The sequence below is a fragment of the Manis pentadactyla genome, chromosome 2 (genome assembly GCF_030020395.1).
Source record: "Manis pentadactyla isolate mManPen7 chromosome 2, mManPen7.hap1, whole genome shotgun sequence".
Classification (NCBI taxonomy): Eukaryota; Metazoa; Chordata; class Mammalia; order Pholidota; family Manidae; genus Manis; species Manis pentadactyla.
Window position 1 is genome coordinate 206,204,988 of NC_080020.1, and position 22,184 is coordinate 206,227,171.

The window sequence follows — 22,184 nt, forward strand, 5'->3', positions numbered from 1 at the left end:
CAGTTCTCCAGGGCTGTGTGTTCAGCAGTCCTAGTCCTCCACCCCTTCCCTAGTGTCTTTCTCTTCCTCCTTCCAGTGAGCTGGGGTTGGGGAAGGGCTTGGGTCCCTCTGGATCACGGCTTTGGTACATTACCCTTTTCCTTGAGGTCTGCTCATTCCCCAGGTGTAGACAGTCTGCCACAGCCTTCTTTCCTGTTGCTCTTTCAGGATTTGATGTATTTGCTATATTTTCATATTATATGTGGTTTTGGGAGGAGGTTTCTGTCTCACCTCTCATGCCGCCATCTTTAATCCTCTTCTTGCTGTATGAATTTTTTAAAGTGTTTTCTATGTTACCTCATTTAGTCCCTACACAACTCATGGAGTAAGGACAACTATCAACCAAGTTAATGATGATGAAACTGGAGCAGATAGATGTTAATGTGTCCATGGTCACAGAAGTGTTCAATGGTATAATAATGATGCATACCCAGGCAGACTACCTTCATGCCCATTACATCTTTAATGCACTATATGCCCTTTTTTTTTTTCATTTAATTCTCACAACATCCCCATGGGGTAAGAATCCCCCTTCATTCTACAGCTAAGGAAATAGATTATTAGTGAGATTAAGTAGCGTACATCTACTAAATGGCAGAGCCCAAGATGGATTGTCTTTAAAGTCCCATCCCAATCTCCTCCTTCCAACTGACTTCTCAGGGCTGGTGCAGTTTTCAGACTGTGAGTGAGACCCACTTCTCTGACTCCTTTGCTTGGGTCAGACTGGCTCCCTATTCAGGTCTGTAGCACCTTTGGTCTTTTTCTCAGATTTTTAAATATAACCAGTTTACAGCATTTCAAAAAGAGGGGTTTTTAATTAATACTCAATTAAATTGAAATTCAAAAGCAGTTATGCGTTACTTCATGTATTACTTCATCATTCTTGGAGAAACATATTTTGCAACCACATGATTAATTATTGGGGATGAGCAAGGTAATTGTTTTTCTATTGTAAACTACCTGAATATTAAACTTTGAGGACATGATATCAAATCCTAAATACAGCATATACAGTACCATTTCCCTTTAGTTACATTTTTCTAATCTTCCTTTCAGTCAAACTATCCTTACCATACCACTCTTTGTTATAAACTATGTTATATCTGCAATTTATAATCAAGTGTTAAGTTACATAAAGCTAAATATGAGTGTAAATAAAGAAAAGGGAAATGTTATGTGGAATGAACAGAGAAAGGTATATAAAAATGGATGAATGTGCCTGGTCCAGAACTAGTGCTCAATAATGATAAATATTAGTAGTAGTCTTTTTATCCAAGCAGAAGTCCATGGTCTTCTACAAGGTCAGCAGAGGAAGGCCAGATGGAGGAATGAAGAGGGATATGATATACACTCAATCTACAACAAAATATGATAAATGACATGAAAACTATTTATCAAGAGCTATCAGAGTCCAAAACAATTATTGAAAACCTACAAATCACAGAGGAAAATTCTAAGGATATAACAGTTTGACCTAATCTAGGAGACCAACTAAATTCTCTTGTAATAATAATCCAGATGTGAGTCATGGACGGTCTGAACTAGGCTAGTGGCAGTGGAAACTGAAGGAAGGATTTTTTAAAAAATGTATCATGCATGTCTCTACTGGTTAAAAAAATGGATCCTACAGCTTTTTTTCCCACATCTATACATGTATACTGACAACCAAATACTTTCATCCATGTCTTAAGGTCATAGAAAAAGGCACAAAAACCAAAGAATTTTCCAGTAATCACATTTTATAAAGTAAACCTACCTAAAGTTTTTAAATGATGACTATTTCCTCTAGCAGGGCCTTAGCAAATCATGTTTTTTTGCATTTAGGATTCTGAATTAGGTAACCCTGTTATTTTAAGTCACAACAGTGATGATTCTTTGGTTATATTAGGTAACCCATGTAAATGGTCATTAAATACAGGGGGAGGGTGTGGAGGCAGTAAATGTGGGACAAGATTTGCAACTATAGCCACAGAAGAGGAAGACTGTAAACTTTATAAAACTCTACCAAGAAATAAAATATTTTCCATCTTGTCATTCTTATTATATTCTCTCTCAAGGATAAAAAAATCTTATATAGTAATACATTTATTTATGAAGCCTAATCTTTATCTTTAATGCTTTGGAATAGGAATGGAACATATTGAGGAAATTGTAGTTCATGTCAAGCAAAGTAGTATAGGTAGGAAGACAGTCTTACACTAAAATGTATTTTTGAAAGATTTATCTAAAGGGGAGGAGACAATTATATTTTTAAAAAGAGAAGTAGAACTGTGGAAATGAATATATTTATATTCTATCACACACACAAATCCCTAAATTTCTATGTAATACCAGCTTGATTCATTTAGAAAAGTTACTTCTAAGAAGAATAACTTCTGTCTCTTTAAGGACCAGGAGAGAAAATGGAAGTCACTAGTGAGATGGGACTGGCTGTAAACTGCTCCAATGAGGTTCTGGGAATGCTGCTGAGAGAGGATATTTGGGGCCGGACTATTCGTTGTGAAGTGGAAGGAAGAAAAAGGCAGATAGGTAAGAGCATTCTTTCAAAAAAAGGTAAACCTGAGTGAATTTACTTTCAGTTTTAAAATAATGGCAGAATAAGACTAAATATAAAATATTAGCTTTAATTAGATATTACTGGACTGAGACATAGTGGCTTCCAATTCATGAGAATGTTTCAGAAATGTCTTTTAAAAAAAAAGCTTCAAAGTAGATCAGGATTATACACAATTTTTCTTGCCCCATCTTTAATATCTATTTAACAATTCCCAATTCTCCGAATCCAGGGACATCCATTAACACTGGTGATAAATTGGGACCCATTTAACTTTCTTTTCTTCTCAAAAGCTGCCTTTACCTGTGCATGTGGATGGATGGATTGCTGACTGTATCCCATCCGCTTGTTTCAACGGATTTTACTTAAGTACTCTCTAGATAAAATCTTGACATAAGGAGAATTAGGTCGCTCCTGGACAGTGGCTGAGCAGTCTGCTGCTTAGACGTTTCTCTGACACAAAACATTTATAATTTAACACATAATGTGTGTTCCCTCGAGATCCTCATTCCGACTCCCACCCCCGACCCCTCCCTCGGCACTGTTACCCTCTTTTCCATGCATGTGGAAGCCTAGGGTACGTGATTCTTGCCTACATTTCACTTTGATGGTAGGGGACACACCCGACTTTAATGAGGGACAAATAGGAAATACAAAACGCATTGCAAGTAGCCACTTTAGTTTGCTCAGCTTTAATGAAAGGCTTTGGAGATATCTGCCTAAGGTGTCGAAAGCCCGCGGCTGCGGTGCCCCAGAGCCACCTGGAGGGCACGCGCGAAGGAGGAAAATGTGGGGAGCAGGTAGAAGATACCTCAGGGTGAAAACCGCTCTCTGCTATGGGTCCTTTACAAGTCCTCGGTTTAAGTTCTCACCTCTTGCTTCCTTGCTACCAGCGCCTCCTTCAGAGTGGACAAAAGAGAAAAAGGCAGTTAAGTAGCAACGATGGGTATCAAGTACTGCGAGTAATTAGCTAGTACACTGTTACACTCCGCTCTCCCGCGCTCACGCCGGGGCCTCGGAGGGTGCAGAGAGAGCCCGAAAGCCCCCCGAGATCATGCTGCCTCTGCTCAACCAAAAACCGGTGAGAACACCCCAGAACCGCTACCACACCGGGTCGGGCCCGCGCGGAAACTACAGCTCCCGGCAGGCCCCGCGCCGGCCGCGCGCCCCCGCCCCGCACGCCCCGGCCCCCCGCCCCCGGGCCTCAGGACGGGACCTGGAGGAGGGAGAGAGGGAGGAAGGGGCGCCAGCAGCGGACGGGATTCGGCGAGGTGCGTGAAGCCTCGCTGGCGCTGCGTCCTGGACCCAGACGCTGGCGTGCGCGGACTTTCTCACGACCGGCGGACCTCTCCTCTGTAAGTAGTCGCCTCAGGAGGCGCAGAACAGACACCGAAAAAGTTAGCGCCGCCGCGGCCGTCGCTTTGTTCTCGCGGCACGTCGGGTGAGGCGGAGGCGGCGGCCCCTCCCCCACCCGCCCGCACGCGGCAGCGGGACCCGGACTCCGAGCGGGGCTGGGCTGCGACCGCCAGGGCTGGGCGGGAAGTTGGCCGGGCGCGCGGCGGCGGGAGCGGCGGTGGGCTCCGGGGCGGGCCGGGGCGCCGGGGAGGCAGTAGATGGGGCCAGTTCCGGCGTGGGCGCGGAGGCCAACTTGGATTCGCGCTGTGTGGGCGACCCCCGCGCCCGGCCCTCCGGTCGCGGTCTGTTAGCGGTGCCCCAAACTAGCTCTCGACGACAACAGGCGAAGCTCACGCGGCTGAATTTTGGATAAGCCGGTTTTTTTTTCCTATCACTTGGCATTGTACCCGTCTCAGAGGAGTGAGTATATTATGGTACTTAGAGAAGGTAAGCCCCCACCCCAGGGTTGCCGGACTGCTGAGTTTTGCAGGTTGCAACATTGCACCCTGTTGTTTTCATTCGCAGGAGGTTTTCCTTAAGAGAAACACCAAAGAGTGTTTCTTGGAGCAATAAAAATAAGCACATACTATTCAATTGCCTGTTGGATATTTTATTTGAAATCGTCGCAGTCAGAACATAGGCCTGCCATCCGCAGGCACCGATAAAAATTAACCCACAAGCATGTGTAAGACCTGCGGACTTCCCATGCATTGATTGATGGCTTGGACGTAACTATTCAACCACACCCATCCCCACAGGAAATAAGAGTATCGGTGTCATCTTTGATTAGGAAGGATAGTTATACCCTCAACTAGTATATTGTAAGACACAGTCTTGATGAGCTATATCCACAGAAACTTTTAAAATGCCTTAATGTGTACCCTGGAAAATGTTATTGTATTACTCACACTGTTTCTGCTTTGTACTTAATGCTGCACTTCTTTCTATGATTTTGCTGAGACCACATCTGGTTTTCAACTTATAATGCACGTAGGGCTGAGAAGCCCTATGGATTTGTTGTTGGGTTCCCCCACCAAAGTCTAGCCAGCTTTATTTTACAAAAAAACCTTTTCCTCCTCCCCTGTTGAGGGTCTGGATTGAAAGCAAGCATGGAATTCAGCCAAAAAGAAGTTACAAGTTTTAATATAGGAATTTAAAACATGTCACAGAAGCCTTCATGTTACAAGTTTCGCTTCAGTGTGTAATATTGATGTAGTAGGCCTTATCAGATGGGTGTGTTTCACAAGCCAGGTTCATCCTAGGTTCTATAGTTTGTTATATAACATTTCACTTTTTAGGATGACTCAGATTCCAAAATGTTGACTAGTTCATATCTTGAAACTTTTTTTTAACCATCTCAAATGGTAGTGAGGCTTTGGAGATATGAAATATTTCATCAGATGCTTTAGAAATTTCTTTTAGTGGATTGTTTTTTATTTAAACACTGCCACATGCAGAAAAAAACTTAAATCAAATTTTGGATATTAAACTTTTTAAATTACATAAGCACTGAATAAGCCTTATGTAGGAAAAGGTGGTCATTTAAATGCACATTTCTTGAGGGACATTTTCTCATTTTTTTAAGACATCGTAAACGATGAAAATATTAACATTGGAGTTAGTTGCTCATATTTTAAAAGAAACTAACAGAATTTGATATATGGGGAAATTTTTTGCTAGTAAAAATTTTAATTCAATACTAATCATGCTTGTGATTCACTGTCTTTAATGCTGAGTACTATCTTTAGTACTTTGAGTCTCTCCAAATACATAATTCATATTGAACTTGTATAATGGCCTCTTTGGAGCAATTATTTTGTTAGTGAAAAAAACTGGAGATGATGTACTTAGAAGATGTTTTAATTTCAGTGTAGTAAAACGTTTCTCCATTTGTGGTTAGTTTATGGTGCAGTATGTAAGCAATGGCTCATTGGCTATTTGGCCAGTCAGATTTCTCAGATACCACTGGTGCAAAAAAGAGTGAGGAAGATACATCTAGCCTAGCATAGATTCATGCAGCATTGCCAGATTGGCAATCTATAATCTTATTATCGGATAAACCCTCAAGAGCCTGAACAGAGAGCAGACCTGGTGTGCTCTCTCTCCGAGAGTGGAAGGACTGAGATTCAAATACCACTGTGCAGATAGATGAGCAGAATTATACCAGCAACAATTTAGTTGAATGTGGAGCTGTTAGGATGAAATATATCTAAAGCAATAGTTATGTTTTAAAAGATACATGAGCAGATGCAAGATTGCTTCAAACTATGATTTTTAGAAACCAACAAAATTATTTGAATTTTTTATACAATATAAAAGCAACACCAGGATTATTAAGCAATTTCAAGCCTGTATCAAGGCAAACATGGACATTGACCTTAGGACACTGGTCAATATTGCATTGAAAAAGGCCACATGCTTTTTTTACAGGCTAACAGAATACATGTACGTCTGAACAAGACCAAAAAAAAGACCCTCCATTTATTAGCATTCCTAGCATACAAAACTAAATTGAACCAAGGAGACCCCATTACCGGTAGGGAGTCATGGTAAATATCATGCTGTTCTAAATAGGAAAAGCATTTTACCTCTTCACTTTAGCCTTTATTGAGTACAAAAAGGACACTCACTATACTAAATAATAAGTTCCCTTTTGAAGTATTTAATAACTGGATTTGTTTTGTCTTCCTGGAATTCTCTCTTCTTGTCTGTTTCCCTGACTCCTGCTTACTCTCTTAAGTCTTAGCTTAAATACCACTTGCTTAAAGGCACCTTGCCTGAGACCCCAGCTGAAATAAGGTCCCCATAACATACTCTCTGATACCACTTTTCATATTTTGTAATTACCTTGAGAACTGTGTGAATTTGTTTAATGTGTGTGTCCCACATCACACTGTAAGCTTAGAGAGCAGTATTTGTTTTGGTCACTGCTGTATAACCCCAGTGTCTCTTATAACAGTCTGGCAAATAATAGGCAATCAGTAAATATTTGTTGAATGAAAATGCTGCTATTAGAACTTCTGATTAGAGGCTTTGCTAAGATGTGAGATAATGTATGCATAGCAGGGAGATGAGGAAGGGTGAGAGAAAAGTAGATCAACTTGTGACGTTAACACAAAGTAGCCCTCAATTGAGTCGCCTAACCTCCAGGGTCTTTGTTTTACCTTGGCTGTAATAATAGGGCAGGTTGGGCTCAAGATTCCCTTAATAGCCGATCTTTTGATTCTATTCAACAATGGCGACAGATTATATAAACTCATTTGAATGGGATCTGTGACAGGTAACTCCCAAAAGAATATTTGAGATGTTCCAAGTAAACGTATTAGAAATGCTTGCCAATTCATAGCTGTTAGAAGCATGTCTAATTCATATATATTTTATAAGTTAGTAAGATGTAGTATTGTCTCAGTTTCTAATTAAAATATAAAGAGTTATTAGATGCTTTGATATTTAGTCTTAATATTTTGCACCCTACTTCTTGTTACATCTTAGTGGATAAATCAGAGTTCCATAAAACAAGGAGAGGGAAAACAGATGGGAAGAGTGGGCAGAGCTAATATGACAGCTCACTTAGTGTCTTCTATTTGTGTTCATGCTGAAACTTTAAAAAATTTGTTTTATACAAAAGTGTGATACTTAGATAGTTTATTATCAATAGTTCTGATAAATTAGTTGATTGAATTATTAGACAATTAATTGTTATTTGGCTAATATTAACAATATTACTAAATATTGGTGTACTACACTGAAAAGTTAGTGGGTAGACATCTATCAAAAATATTGAGCCCAGTAGTATCTTATATTTTGAAGTATTTAACCTGCATGCAGTCTTATCCATAGCTCTTTTACTGCATTTTTTTTTTGACAGTTCAACTTTTTGAAACTACCCAAGTTAGGTATGTTAAGAAGCTCATAGCCTCAGGAGAAAATGTTTTCTATTGATGGGATGGATGTTGGAGGTGGAATGAAATAGTAGAAAGAACATGGGCTTTGGAGTCAGGGAAACTTGTTTGAATCCCAGTTCCATTGCTTATTAAGTGTGTAGTTGTGGCAAGCAACCTCTCTGAAACTCTGGTTCCTTTTCTATAAAATAGAGCTGAACAAATCTCATAAGGTTGTTGTAAGAATTAAAATAAGTCTTTTATCTCAAAAAAACTGCAGTGTTTATCATAAAATTAGGAGCTTAGTTGTTAATTCCTTCATCTGATTCCTATGAAAATTGTTAAAACTTACCAAGCACTCACTGTAAGCCAGGCATTGTAGGTACTTCACATGCAGTAGCTCAGGCCTCACATCCTGTGAGGTAAGTAAGTAATGCTATTATCTTCATTTTACTTCTATCCTCTGTAATGATACTGAGTAAAACCAATTATTTTCTGAACACCTATCCAAATATTTGAAGACCATCATTCTGTTGGTTTTGTTAAGGATGTATTTGTCATGTGACATTGTTTTCACCTTTATCTGGATGCATGCTGTTATTATTAAATCAATATGGCAATTAAAAACATGGCCTATAGAAGTGAGTATACTAGTAGTGTAGGCTAACTAGCTCCTATTAAACTTTTGGGTTGATACTCCTCTTATAAACAGTATCTAAGTCAGTAATGCTCCATTTCTATATTGCACACTTTTTGAAACTAAATGCGAAGATTTAAACTCATGCTTGTTAATTTCACTTTAATTTTAGTTAATTTGTCCTGTCTTATACAATCTGACGATTCTATAAGCATGTCTTCCATGTCTTTATTACCTTATAAATAATAAACAATTTAGGGCCAAGGGCAGAGTTCCAAGGCACCCCCCTAAAGGTTTCTCTCATCTAAGCATAGAGCAGCAAACTTACCCAACTACATTAACGTCCAACTCAGACTCAAGCAACATGTTTACAAATATAGCATGGAAAACCATCTTGAATACTATTTTGGCCAGAATACTCTATGGCTCTGCTAATTGTGTGATCTTGAGCAAGTACTTTAATCTCTAAGCCTGTTTTGTAAACTATTAAAAAAAAATTGTGTTGTAGGTATTAAATGAGATAATACATATAAAGTGCTCAGAACAGTGTCTCACAAATAATTAAGAGCTCAATAACTGAGTGATTAGGAAGTCTAATAGTCATTCTTTTCCAAGAAGTAAACCCAGTTATTGGCAGTTTTTGTTCTGTTTGAATTTATCCTGACATGTAGTGATCATTATATTCTTCTCTGTGTATTCAAAATCTGTTTGCTTTCATAAACTAGTCTTAGATTTGACTGAGAATTATTAATGGTCGATTTATATGTCTGTCATTTCTGAAACCTGCTTCCCCACTCCTCCAGCCCACAAAACTTAAAGCAACTCTGACCTATCTCCAGGCCATGATTATTTCTCTCTCTTTGAGCTCTTTTTCCAAGATTATAGGAGTCAGCTTTGTGAATACACTTGCTAAAACTGCTTTAGCAATAAGTTGTGGATCACATCTGGACCCAAAGACTTGTACTCACATAAAGTTGTTTTAGTCTCTCTTACTCACCAGTCTCAGGTTTCAGTTCTCAGTGTTCTTCTATTTAGTTTAAAAAAAGAGAAGATAAGCAAAATAACAAGTTGGGCAATTCTGCCTTCTCTATGTGCTCCTTCAACCTGAATATGCTCTGAGCAGTGATTCTCTCAGTTCCTTGTTCTGTTTGAGAAACAGTGTGTTAGTGTGGAGACAGCACTTGGTAAGAAAGCATGAAAGATGGGTCCTAATTCCCAGTCCATCTCTTAATAGCCATGTGATGCTGGGCAAGTTTTTATTTGCTTGTTCTTCTGTTTTCTTATGTGCAAAAGTGATATCTGCCCTGTCAGCTTCTGAAGAGATACTGTGAGGTAAAGGATGTGAAACATTTATAAATGTTAAGTGCTGTACAATATAAGATAGGATAATAATCGTTTATTTGAATCGTTTATTATCTTTAAGCAATTTTTTCAAAACTTTACTTTTTCCTAAACTTTCTCATTCCTGGTACCATGTTTTCACTCTAGTGTTACGCTTATCCTAATTCATTTAGCCCCATAACCTACTCTCCAGAGAGTCATTCTACAATTACGTTGGATTCTTCACTCTTTTTTAACCATTGGAATTTTTTACAGGTATATAGATAGATTTTGAAACATCCATCTCTTGTGAGTCATTTCACTTAGCTATGTGGGTCTTTTTCTTTTTTTTTAGTTTTTGAACTGTCTTTTGTAAAGCCCTGATGCATATGTAATTGTGCCTAATGTTCTCTTTTTACTACAGAAAATCTTTATGATGAGATCACTTTCTTCTATGCTCCTGTGATAAATACGTCTTTCACACTTCTTATTGGCTGTATAACTGTATGTAGTGTCCCCTCCTGCTTCCTTAGCCTTCTGAAAAAAATCTGTCAATAAAACCATATTTTCAGAATTACACTTCTAATTTAAAAAGAAATCTTGTCTTTGTTAAGACAGTATTATACATCTTTCATATGACTGAATGGTACATATTGTATTTCTATGACAGTGTCAGTTTTTTACTTTTCTTTTTTGTCACCTGTTTTTCTCTGCTTTTGTCATAACACAGTTGTATATTTGTGGACTAAAAGTGTTTGATCTGCAAGTGTCAAGTGAGAAGTGTCAGGTATTTTGTGAGCAGGCTGTCCCTGGAAGTTATATCTATAGTTAAAAATGGCTTTGATATCTAAACTAAAAAAATGGCTTCCCATTAGGATTTACTGGTGAATGATAAACATATAGCCAAAAATTATTATTTAAAAAAAATTACACAGATTCCTACATTTAAAAAATAATGTCAAGTGAATATAATACATTAAAAGTTTTTTTTTAATTCCTTCCAGGCCAACTGTATTTCAGAAAGCTTCAACTTTTCTCAATGGACTCATTCATCAAATGAAATATGCCTGTACTATTTTAAAAAGCCTTGTACTTCATCATGGAAAGAATTATTTCCCCCCAAAATGAAAATGAGGACATATGAGAAGGTGATTTAAGGCGTAGACATTCAAGAAAGTATCACATCAAATTAGCGAACCGAAGGATAAGTACTGAATTAAATTAATCCTAAACACTTATTTTTTAAACCAGGAGGATTTTGTCTTGACAGAAAAACAACTTTTATTCAATATGTATTTTCTGAAATTAAAAGAGAGAGACAGGAGTAGACTTAAAATAGATGAAGATGTTTAGTAAATAAGCAATGTCAACTGTTTTTGCTGAGAATAATTCAGTGATGTTTTAATCCTTTCCAAATCCCTGGTTGTGGTCCTGAAGACAAGATGCCTTTTTGATGGGACTGATATTAAGGGAAGTGGGACCTTTTGTGTATTCAACTCACAGTTGTAGAGCTTGCCATCATTGGCATGAGTGGCTTAAAAGAGGAAATAGAGAAACTTTCAACTAAATCCAAAACTACAGTCATTTTTTTACCACTGTGATTTTGAAAACCTCTTCATAACCGTTGAAAAAGAATTAACAACTATTTTAAAAGATTAAAGAAAGGCAGATGTCTGCAAACAATTCCCCTCCATCATCCCAGAAGTCTGTATTACCTGCAACTCCTCCTACTGTGCTTCCAACTCCTTCTCCGTGTTCAAGTCCTAAGACAGGACTCTCTGCCCGACTCTCTAATGGAAGCTTCAATGCACCATCACTCACCAACTCCAGAGGCTCAGTGCATACAATTTCATTTCTACTGCAAATTGGCCTTACACGGGAGAATGTTACCATTGAAGCCCAAGAACTATCTTTGTCTGCTGTCAAGGATCTTGTGTGCTCCATTGTTTATCAAAAGGTACTGTGCATGCTATTAATGTCAATAGTTTTCCTAACTGATAGTGTTTCTAATTATTTCTATAAATTACACATGCAACAATGAGTTAACACATATGGATGGATCAGTTGTTTATATCCTAATTCTGAGCATTTTTGGAAGAGTCCTAATAAACTATAAGCCTAAGGTCTGAAATTTCAGTCTAACAACTGGAGCCTATATCCGAACTTTAACCTATCACTTATTCAATTTATCTTTTTCCTGATCAGGAAAATCAGTATAAAGTCAAGAAGACTGAAGAAATCTCATTTTTTCCCCCAGAGAAAACAGTCGGGAGGTAGAGGACACAAGGCATCAAGGTGGCTTACCAAAAGGACAGGATATAGCAGTGGCTGAGCCCCAGGTCCATGCCTTGTTCCTCCTAGGTGCCCTGTGTTCTGTCCCCATTTTTATAGCCTCTTCCTTCCCGTTAGATTCTGATTTCACCTAAACAGCCATTTAATGAGAGGACTGCACTCTCTCTGTCTCTAAAAAATACTTAAACGATTGAGGATGTAACAGAACATACAAAGATTTGAAAATTGGAAGTGGCTTTATTTTGTTTCTCATCCACCCATCCCCTACCCTGTACTGTGCCATTTTTTAAGGAACCTTAGATAAATGTCTTTAGTAATCATGATTTGATGGATGACCTGGTATCTTCTCTATGTTATCATAAAACTGGATACATAAGGAATGTGAATTGGTTACATTTTATTTTTAATGGACCAAGCACGTTTCACATTTGTTTCAAACAAATTAATTTACTCTGTGTTTTGAAAGTCTTTGTGAGATTAATATTTTTGGATTCAGGCTCCTCATCTTATTGTTTTTGTCCCAATTCCTTATGCTTTATAAGATTTCTCATTATTTTCTAATGTAGAAGTAATTAACAGTCCAAAAAATAATGTGATTTGCGAAAATGTCCTATGCCCTCTATGTGTTAACACTGGCTTGTCTGTTTAAATGTGGCCTAAAGTAAAGTTAGTCTTCCTTTTGTGGATCTTCAGGACCATCTATATGTCTAAGTATCTTTTCTTTTGATTTCTACTTCATTAATTGTTGTAGAGGCTTTTCACAAATATTTTTATAACTAGGTTAATTTAAAAGTGAGGTTTTGATTTAAGTATAATTTGTAACTTGCATATTTCCTTTTTATTTGAGCGCATAGAAATTCATAGCCAGTGATTTGGTAGAATCTGTATTACTCAGTTTTCAGTCTCTGAAAATTTCAGGCATACTAATTTTCTACAAGATTATTTTAGAATTAATGTTACTTCATTGTTATATAGATCAAGAAGTGGATCAGATGGGTTAAATTCTAGTGGGGTAGCCACATGAATAATCTTACTCTGGGCACAGAAAGGGGAGAGAGATCAGCCTGAGCCTTGGTCTCTGTAGTTCTGAAATGGGCAGCTCTCTAAGTTACAAGCTGGGACATGTGCGGTGGAGGGAATGTGGCAGTCACATCTGGAAAGAGTTGGTGGGAACATGGGGAGATGAGGTAAGAGGCCATTGTAATGAAGAACTGAACAGAGATAGTTGGAAAGCAATGGTATATTTGAAGACTACTGCATTTGGTAAAACTTGATAGCCTGTTGAGGATAGGAGAATAGAAGAGGTTGAAAGGCAGCCTGGGTGACTGAGTTAAGTTCTGTATAGAACACATTGACTGATTTGGAGATGTATCATACTTGCGTCCTTGGAATAAGTCACATTTGATTGTGTTGTATGATCCTTTTAATGTGTTGTAAAATTCAGTATGCTAATATTTTATTGAGGATATTTGCATCTGTGTTCATCAGGGATGTTTTGCTGAAATTTTCTTTTCTGACAGTGTCCTTGTCTGGCTTTGGATCAGGGTACTGCTGGCCTCATAAACTGAATTTGGAAGTGTTACTCTTCCATTATTTTGGAAGAGTTTGAGAAGGACTGATATTAATTCTTCTTTAAGTGTTTGGTAGAATTTACTCATGAAGCCATGTGGTCCTGAGTCTTTGTTTGTTGGGAGGTTTTTGATTACTGATTCAATTTCCTTGCTAATACTTGTTTTTTTTCCCCAGATTTTCTACTCATTCATGATTCAGGCTTGTTAAGTTTCATGCTTCTAGGAATTTACCATTTTTCCTAAGTGTCCAATTTGTTGGTATATAATTGTCAGTGGTAGTCTTTTATGATTCTGTGTATTTATGTGGTATCAATTGTGCTATCTCCTTTCTCATGTGTAATTTTATTTACTCGAGTCATCTCTCTTTTTCTTGATAAATCTAGCTAGAGGTTTGTCTATTTTGTTTATCTTTTCAAAAACCCAGCTCTTAGTTTCATTGATGTTTTCTATTGTCTTTTTAGTGTCTATTTCATTTCTTTCCGTGTGATCTTTCTTCTTTCCTTCTACTAATCTATGGCTGGCTGTGTTCTTTTTCTAGTTCCTTGAGATACAGGTTAAATTATTTGAGAATTTTTCTTAATGTAGGTGTTTATTGCTATGAACTTCCTGCCTTAGAACTTCTTTTGCTGCTTCCCATAAGTTTTGGTATATTATGTTTTCATTGTTATTTGTCTCAATTTTTTTTTCTGTTTTTATTTCACTTTCACAAATTAATTTTCAGTTGTTTAATTGCCACGTACTTATGAATTTTCTGTTTTTTTTCTTGTAATTGGCTTCCAGTTTCATATCATTGTATCAGAAAATATGCTTGATATCATTTTAATCTTAAATTTATAAAGACTTGTTTTTCTGGCCTGCTAATATATGACCTATGCTGGAAAATGTTCCATGTGCTTGAGAAGAATATGTATTCTGCTGCTTTTGGATGGAATGAATGTTCTGTAAATGTCTATTAAGTGTCTGGTCTAATGTGTAGTTTAAATCCATTGTTCCTTATTGATTTTCTGTCTGGATTGTCTCCCCATTGTTGAAAGTGGGGTATTGAAGTCCCCTATTATTATTGTATTGCTGTCTTTTCTCTCTTTAGGTCTGTTAATATTTGCTTTATATATTTAGTGCTCCCATGTTGGTTGCATAAATATTTACAAATCATATGCTCCAAATTATATAAATAAATATGTTACATCCTCTTGTTGGATTGACCCATTGTTCCCCTTTATTAGTCTGTAATGATCTTTGTATCTTACTACAACCTTTAGCTTAACATGTATCTTGTCTGATAAAAGTTAGCTTATATACTTAATGTACTGCATGCTGTTTTCATTCTCTTAGCAGTGTCATTTGGTGAGCTAAAGTTTCTGATTTTGATGAAGTATAATTTGTTCCTTTCTTGTTTCATATCTGAAAAGTACTTACCTAAATGAAGGTAAAGATTTTGTCCTTGTTTTCTTCTGGAAGTTTCATAAGTTTAGCTCTTACCTTTAAGTGTATAATCCATGTATTAGTTTATGGGGCTGACATATGAACATACTACAACTGCATGGCTTAAACAACAGAAATTTATTTTGTGACAGTTCTTGAGGCTAGATATCTGTGTTCAAGGTATTAGTAGGGTTGGTTCCTTTTGAGGGGTTGAGCAAGAATCTGTTCTATACCTCTCCCATCTTCTGGTGGCCCCAAGCATTCCATGGCTTGGAAATAGTGTTTTCCCTCTGTGTTCACATTGTCTTCCCTTCCTAACTGCCTGTCTTGTGTATAAATTTACCCATTTTATAAGGACACAGTCATAACTGGGTTAAGGCTCACCTCAGTGACCTCATCCTAACTTGGTCATCTAAAAAGATCCTATTCCAAAGGTCACATTCACGGGTTTTGGGGGCTAGGACTGTAACATCTTCTGGGGGACATAATTCAACTCAAAACAGTCCATTTCAAAATAATTTTTTACATGGTGTGTGATAAGAGTCAGGCTTCATTTCTTTTCATTGGAAGTCAGAATATTCCAGGACCATTTGTTGAAAAAACTATTCTTTTCTCTTCAAATTACTTTAGTGTCTTTGCTGTAAATGAATTGACCACTTATGTTTTGGTCTATTTCTGAGCATAGTCCTGCTTTATTGACTTACATGTATGTCCTTAAACTAATTCCACATTATCTTGAATTTTTTTATGAAGACATTAAGTCAGGTGTGTAAGTCCTAAGTCCTCCAAAAGTTGTTAGGACCAATCTTCATCCTTTGCATTTTTATAAATATTAAAATCAGCTTGTCAGTTTCTACAAAAAAGCCTGCTGGAATTGTGTACATAATTTGTTATCTGTGAGTGTATCTTGTTTTTGATGCAATTATAAATGGGGTTTTTAATTCAATTTCAAACTTTTCAGTATGTAGAAATATTATTGTACATGGATACTGTGTCCTACATACTTTTTCTACATCTATCTATTTCTCTTTTTTAATCTGTTAATATGAGAGTTATGTTGGCTTACTTTTGAATGTTAAACCCACATTGCATTCCTGGATAAACTCTCTTGGTCCTTGTATGTTACCCTTTTTATACTTTGCTTGATTTCAAGGTACCTATAGTTTCTTAAGATTTTTCTAAGATCATGAGGAGTATTTGCCTACAGCTTCTCTTTCAGTATCTTTGTGTGGTTTTGTATCAAAGCAATGCTGGCCTTGCAAAGTGAGTTTGGAAATATTTCTCTCCTCTTCTGTGTTCTGAATAAGTTCGTATAAATTGATATTACTTCTTCCTGAAATGTTTGATAGGATTCACCAGTAAAGACATCTGGGCTTGAAATTTTCTTTATGAGGTTTTTTAACTCAGCTTCTATTTCATTAAGGATACAGAGTTATTCAGGTTGTCTATTACTTTGTGAGTGAACTTCGGTAATTTGTGTCTTTAAAGGAAATTTTTCCTTTCATCCAAGTTGTCAAATCATTGGCAAAAGTTATGTGTCATGTTCTCTTACTATCTTTTAATGTCTATAGAATCCCTAGTGATAGTATTGCTTTCATTCCTATTATTGATAATTTCTGCCTTTCTCCCCCTTTACCCTCTCACCTTAATCTTTTGTCTAGAGGTTTATCAACTAACTAGCACATGATTGTATTGATTTTTCTCTATTTATGTCTGTTTGCATTCCTTTTTATTGCCATTTCTACCTTGTTTGGGTTTAACTTGCTTTTTTTTTTTTCCAAGGTAGGAGAGCCAAGGTACAGGCTTATATTTAGAGATAAAGTGAAAGGACAGAGTTCCTGGCTCATGCCTGGAGGGGACAAGATAGTCCCATTTTTTCATTTTCTTAAGGTGAAAACTTTGGTCATTGATTTGAATCATTTTTCTGATATGTCTAGTGCTCTTAAGTTTCCCTCTAAGACTACCTTAGCTGCATATTACCAACTTTGATATGTTCATTTTCATTCTGTTCAAATTATTTCCAATTTCTCTTGTGACTTCTTCTTTGATCTATGGATTGTTTAATTTGGAAGTTTTTCAGACATGTTTCTGTTACATTGATTTCTAGTTTTACTTCAATTTTGGCCCAAGAATATATTCTGTATAATTTTAATCTATATAATATATTGAGATTTCTTTTCTTGAGGATTCTGTCTTATACTACTTTCTGGATATTAGATATGCAGTTTTTAAAAATGTGTATTCTGCTTTTGTTGATTGGAGTTTTTTATAAATGTCAGATCAAGGTGATAATGTTTTCTGTATCTTTTCCTTTTACTTGCTCTATCATTTGTTGAGAAAGGAGTATTGAAATCTCCCAATTATAGTTCTAAATGGTCTCATTCTCTTTTCAGTTTTGCTTCATGTTTTTTGAATCTCTTTTGTTTACTAGCACATTTATGACATTTGATATATTGATCCCTTTAATGTAACTTTTCTTTATCTCTGGTAATATATCTTGTTCTGAAGTCAACTTTGGTATTACTATAACTCTTCTTAACTTTTTTAGCTATTCCTGCTTTTTTGTTTTTTTAGTGTTTGCATTGTCATTTCATTTTACATATTTCTGCTGTCTTCATATGTATAATGAGTTTTTTATAGACTGCATGCTTTTGAATGCATGCTTTTTCAATTTAGTCTGTCAAGTTCTGCTTTTTAAGTATTTAGACCATTTATATGTAATACATTTTTAATATAGATGCATTTAAGTATATTGTTATCTCTTTGCCCCTTCTGACTTTGGGTCATTTTCTCCCTTCTTTTAAACTGAGTATGTTATATATTCCATTTTATCGGCACTATTGGTTTATTACACTCTCCAAAAAATTCTCTTTTAGTGATTGATCTAGTATAGGGGTTAGCAAACAACATGTATGGGTGAAATCTGACCCACCAGCTCTTTTTGTGAATAATGCTTTACTGGAACACAGCATGCTCATTCATTGGTATGATGCCTGTGGCCACTTTCATGCTACTATAACAGCACAGTTCAGTAGCTATGACATAGACTGTATAGCTTACCAAGCCTAAAATATTACTGTCTGGCCTTTTACAGAAAATGTTTGTTGACCCTTTCCTAGTTTATATAATATGCATCTTTAATTTACCATAGACTTTTGTCATCTAAAGTCATACCACTTCATGTATAATGTAATGTATACCTTAGAATAGCGTACTTCTGTTTTTTCCCTTTTATCATTTGTACTGTTGTTGCATATGTTTTATTTCAACATATAGTCAGTTCTCATTATTTGTGATAATTATGTTCTTAAGGTGATCTCAAACACTGAACTAGTGAGTACTGAACCATTGTCCCTAGGGGAAATACAGGGTTAGGTCCCTTTGAGCATCTGGTCACAACATTTTCAACCAATAAATCATAACTGTGTTTCCGTTTAAAGATACCTCATTTAATATATATCATTGATCCATTCACATTAATCTCATGGCCAACAGCACTTAACTAATGCCTGAATAAAATCTGTCTAACACATATTTTCTCCATAAGGCACGTCATGGCCTTCTTGCACTCAGGAACACTAGACAGCACTTCAGTGTTTTGCTTGGGGGACATTTTAAACAGAAATCACCATCAAAAAGCCACAAAATTCAGAACACCAGCACTAAATAGACCATGAAAAGGATATGCAGTTTACACTGCAAATGCTGAAACAAGATGGCAGAGCATCACTTTGTTCAACTTAAGCTGGAAATGTGTACAGAGTGACTCAAATTTTTCACCTGTGCATGTCTGCAAGTGACTGCAAAAGCACAGAAAGTTTTGATTTTTAGTTTACAAATAAATTTGTGCAAGTAGGTGCATTCACATATGAATTCACATAGAATCTGCAAATGATGAGGACTGACTATTTTTACAGATCCCACAACACATTCTTACTTTTAATACTAAATTATGTTTTAAAGAAATTAAAAGTGAGAAAAATGATCTTATATGTTTATCCACATATTTAACGTTTTCAGTACTCTTTCATTATTTTGTGGAAGATCCAAATTGTATGCAGTATGTCTTTTTCTCTAACTTCATTTACAGTTTTTCTCTTCTCAGTTTTCAGAAATTTGAATATGATGAACCTTATTGTGATTGTCTTTGTTTTTGTTGTTGGGGTTTGTTGAGCTTAGTCTTGAGATTATAGTTTCCTCAACTTTGGAGCTTTTTTGGTATTCACTGAAGCTTTGTTTAGTCTTTCCTGTGTGGCTTATTTATCACTCTTACAAATTCTTTTAAATACATTCTTGTTTGCTTTCTTCCTCATCTTCTATCTAATCCAGACTTTTCACTTGAAATGTGTAGTACAGTGGGGAAAGCTCTACTTGAATTGCCTCCAGATTGTCCATGACCACATCTGAGCTAATAAATTATTTTAAAACCTTTTGCAACTCCAGCTTACTGTTGGAAATCAGTTGAAGGAGTGTGAACCAATCTCCTTGTCAGTGTTTTCCATGATTTATTAATTTTTGATAAGATAGTAAATTGGGTACAATCAAATGAACGAACAAACAAGTGGAAGCGTTACTTTAATGTTTGAGTCTATTTTTAGCCTGTGAAATCTTATCCAATTCTTTGTTAACCCACAAGATTCTCTGATTACTGTCAGTAAGCATTTCCTAATGACTAACTTTTCCCCCCTTTAATTAGAAGCACAGTTTTTAGGTTTTTGTTGTATTTTTGCAAAAATGGCTATGGTTTTCAAAATCTTTAACCACAATGGCACATGTTGTGAAGGGTCAAGTTTCTTAAATGTTTACAAAGTCAAGGCAACCTGCAACTTAAATTAACCGTGGTTTTCAACCTTGGCCACACCTGAGAATAACCAGGAAGCATAACAGAGCCTTTCCTGGACCAGTTAAGTCAGGCTTTCTGAGAGTGGACAATCTGTTTAAGAGCACTGTCTGTGGTTCTAATAAGCAGCCAGGGTAGAGAATCTCTAGTCTAATGGAAATTGACAAGTAAAATTGTCCAAATAAGAAATAATCTGAAGTTTCTTCTCTCAGATATTTAAATTGTATATTTTTTGTATGAGGTTATATCATTGTTTTCTGCATACTGGAAATACAGTAAAAAATATATTTTTTAAATCTTGAAATTCAAAAACTCAGTGAGGTCTGCATCTGATTATAGGTCACTGTGATCATTGAAAATTTTAGATAGGAAAAGTAAGTGCTAGTGATTTTATTTCTTCTGCTTGAGAGTTTGCAGAGAGCTAAATAGTGTGATGTAATTACCCGCTACCTCAGTACCATTGTCTGTACGGCTTCATGCAATTGAACAAATATTTGTAGTGCACTTAATTCTGTTCAGTTACAGTGCTAAATGCCATGGAGTTTAGCAAAATGAAAGATAAATTCTCTGCCCCTAATGATTTATGCTCTGGGAAAAGAGAACATGAGTGAATGTCAAATTAATGTAATAGAAGGTATAATGTAAGTCCTAAAGTATAAAATGCTAAATGACTCAAAGGAAGAACTACTCTCTTATTGGGGAATTATGAAAGACTCTTTTAAACCCTACTTTTCACTTTTATTATCACCAACGGTAGTCCTTCACCTGGGGAAATAGACCTTAGTTGCTAGTACTGTGCTCTGCTACCACTTTGATAGCTTGTACAGATAAAGCAAGATGCCTTTAACATCCTCAGTAGTCAAAGACCTATTTTTGCACATGTGGACTCTTTTTTTCTTTTTTCAAGGTCAAATGAAGAGAACTGTGTGACTCTGCTTCCTAACAGTGCTCTAAATTTTATGTGAGCTACACCTAGTTGTTTGAGAAAATCATGGTGATTTCTGTTTTCCTCACTCCCTGCAATTAACTAGTCAAACATTTTTGGTTGCTGGCAATGAGTAGGTGACAGAAATATGTGATAAAATGGTAGTTTATCAATATTATTATTTATTAATCTGATCTTAGTGGCTTCCAACCTAAACAAATGAAACTTTAACTCCCCAGTGCTTTGGGGATCTCTTCTTTGTTAAGTGTTTATTAGAAGTTAGAGGTGATCCAGAAATGACTGAAAGCTACCACCAGTTAAATTTATGCAAACTTTTGTGCTTTATAAATATACACGTGTGACATAATCCATTTTCTACTATGTAGAAGACAGCTGATTACTTGATCTACATGGGTGAATTACTCAGAATTTTCTGTTAGCTCTACTAATGTTCTTTTTATGATGCAGAAAATTGGAGACTAGTAGTATATCAATTCTGTAGTTCATTTAATCTTCTGTTCTCAGGCTGTGTCTTTTTCATGTGCAATCTTAGCTCCTGTGAAAACCTGTGATTACTGTCTTAGACTATTACAGTATGGTATATTATATATTCCTCAGGAGATAAGGCAGTTTTATGGTTCTTTAAGTTAATGATGACTACAGATGTGATTTAAGAATATTATAATGTTGAGTTCAACTGATTTAACTAGTTAGTTAATTACTAATATTGAGCATTAATTGAGTAAACATGTTTTTCTATATTTCTATGCCATTAGACTGTTACGTATAATATAAAGGAATGGAGATATTCCTGTGTTATATTATGTACATTTCCAAGGAAGTAAACTGCCAGAGATCCTCTAGAGCAACTATAAAGGTATAGGGACAGTTAACTGAAACTTAAATCTTTTGATATTAGAAGAGGAACATGAAAACTAACCAAGAGTGTATAAATATCTTCATTAGGGAAAAAATTATTCTAAGAAATGGATGAATCTAAATATAAATAAAATTTAAAATTTTTATGAAGTGTTTAAAAAAATACTTTATGAAATAAATGTATTATCATGTTCCTGAAGAAGGAAGATTGATAGTGTACAATTTTTACTCCCCAAAATAAATTATTTTGGGAATTCAGGATTTTGTTAGGATTATTTTTACTATAACAATGTTTTTCTAAAGTTTATTTGGGAGAAAAGTTGTCAAAAGCATTAAGTTAAAAATCTGAAAAGTAGAAGAGAAAGAGGAGAGGGAAAAAGAAGCTACAATACTTGAAACTATATACTATTTAAATGGAAATAGACAGAT

At 36.0% G+C, this 22,184-nt stretch overlaps 1 protein-coding gene and 1 long non-coding RNA gene across 4 annotated transcripts in view; one reads left to right on the top strand and one right to left on the bottom strand.

Moving 5' to 3' along the window:
* Window positions 1-851: 851 nt before the first annotated feature.
* Window positions 852-3,936, bottom strand: LOC118935381 (uncharacterized). The gene is made up of 3 exons (XR_005033795.2): window positions 3,810-3,936; window positions 3,405-3,492; window positions 852-1,395 (listed from the first exon to the last, which is right to left on the bottom strand). It is a non-coding gene; the product is annotated as an uncharacterized LOC118935381 (long non-coding RNA).
* PRKD3 (protein kinase D3) overlaps window positions 3,799-22,184 on the top strand; it is an 82,487-nt gene continuing 64,101 nt past the window's right edge. For 2 of the 3 annotated variants that reach the window (XR_005033791.2, XM_036931583.2), the window contains exons 1-2: window positions 3,799-3,948; window positions 10,831-11,783. Coding sequence is in view for 1 of the 3 variants with exons in the window: in XM_036931583.2 (XP_036787478.2) it covers window positions 11,496-11,783 (288 nt within the window). In the remaining 2 variants the exon portion in view is untranslated. Of the gene's footprint in view, window positions 3,949-10,830; window positions 11,784-22,184 lie in introns of those variants that run through there. The other variant, XM_036931584.2, reaches the window with a different exon arrangement.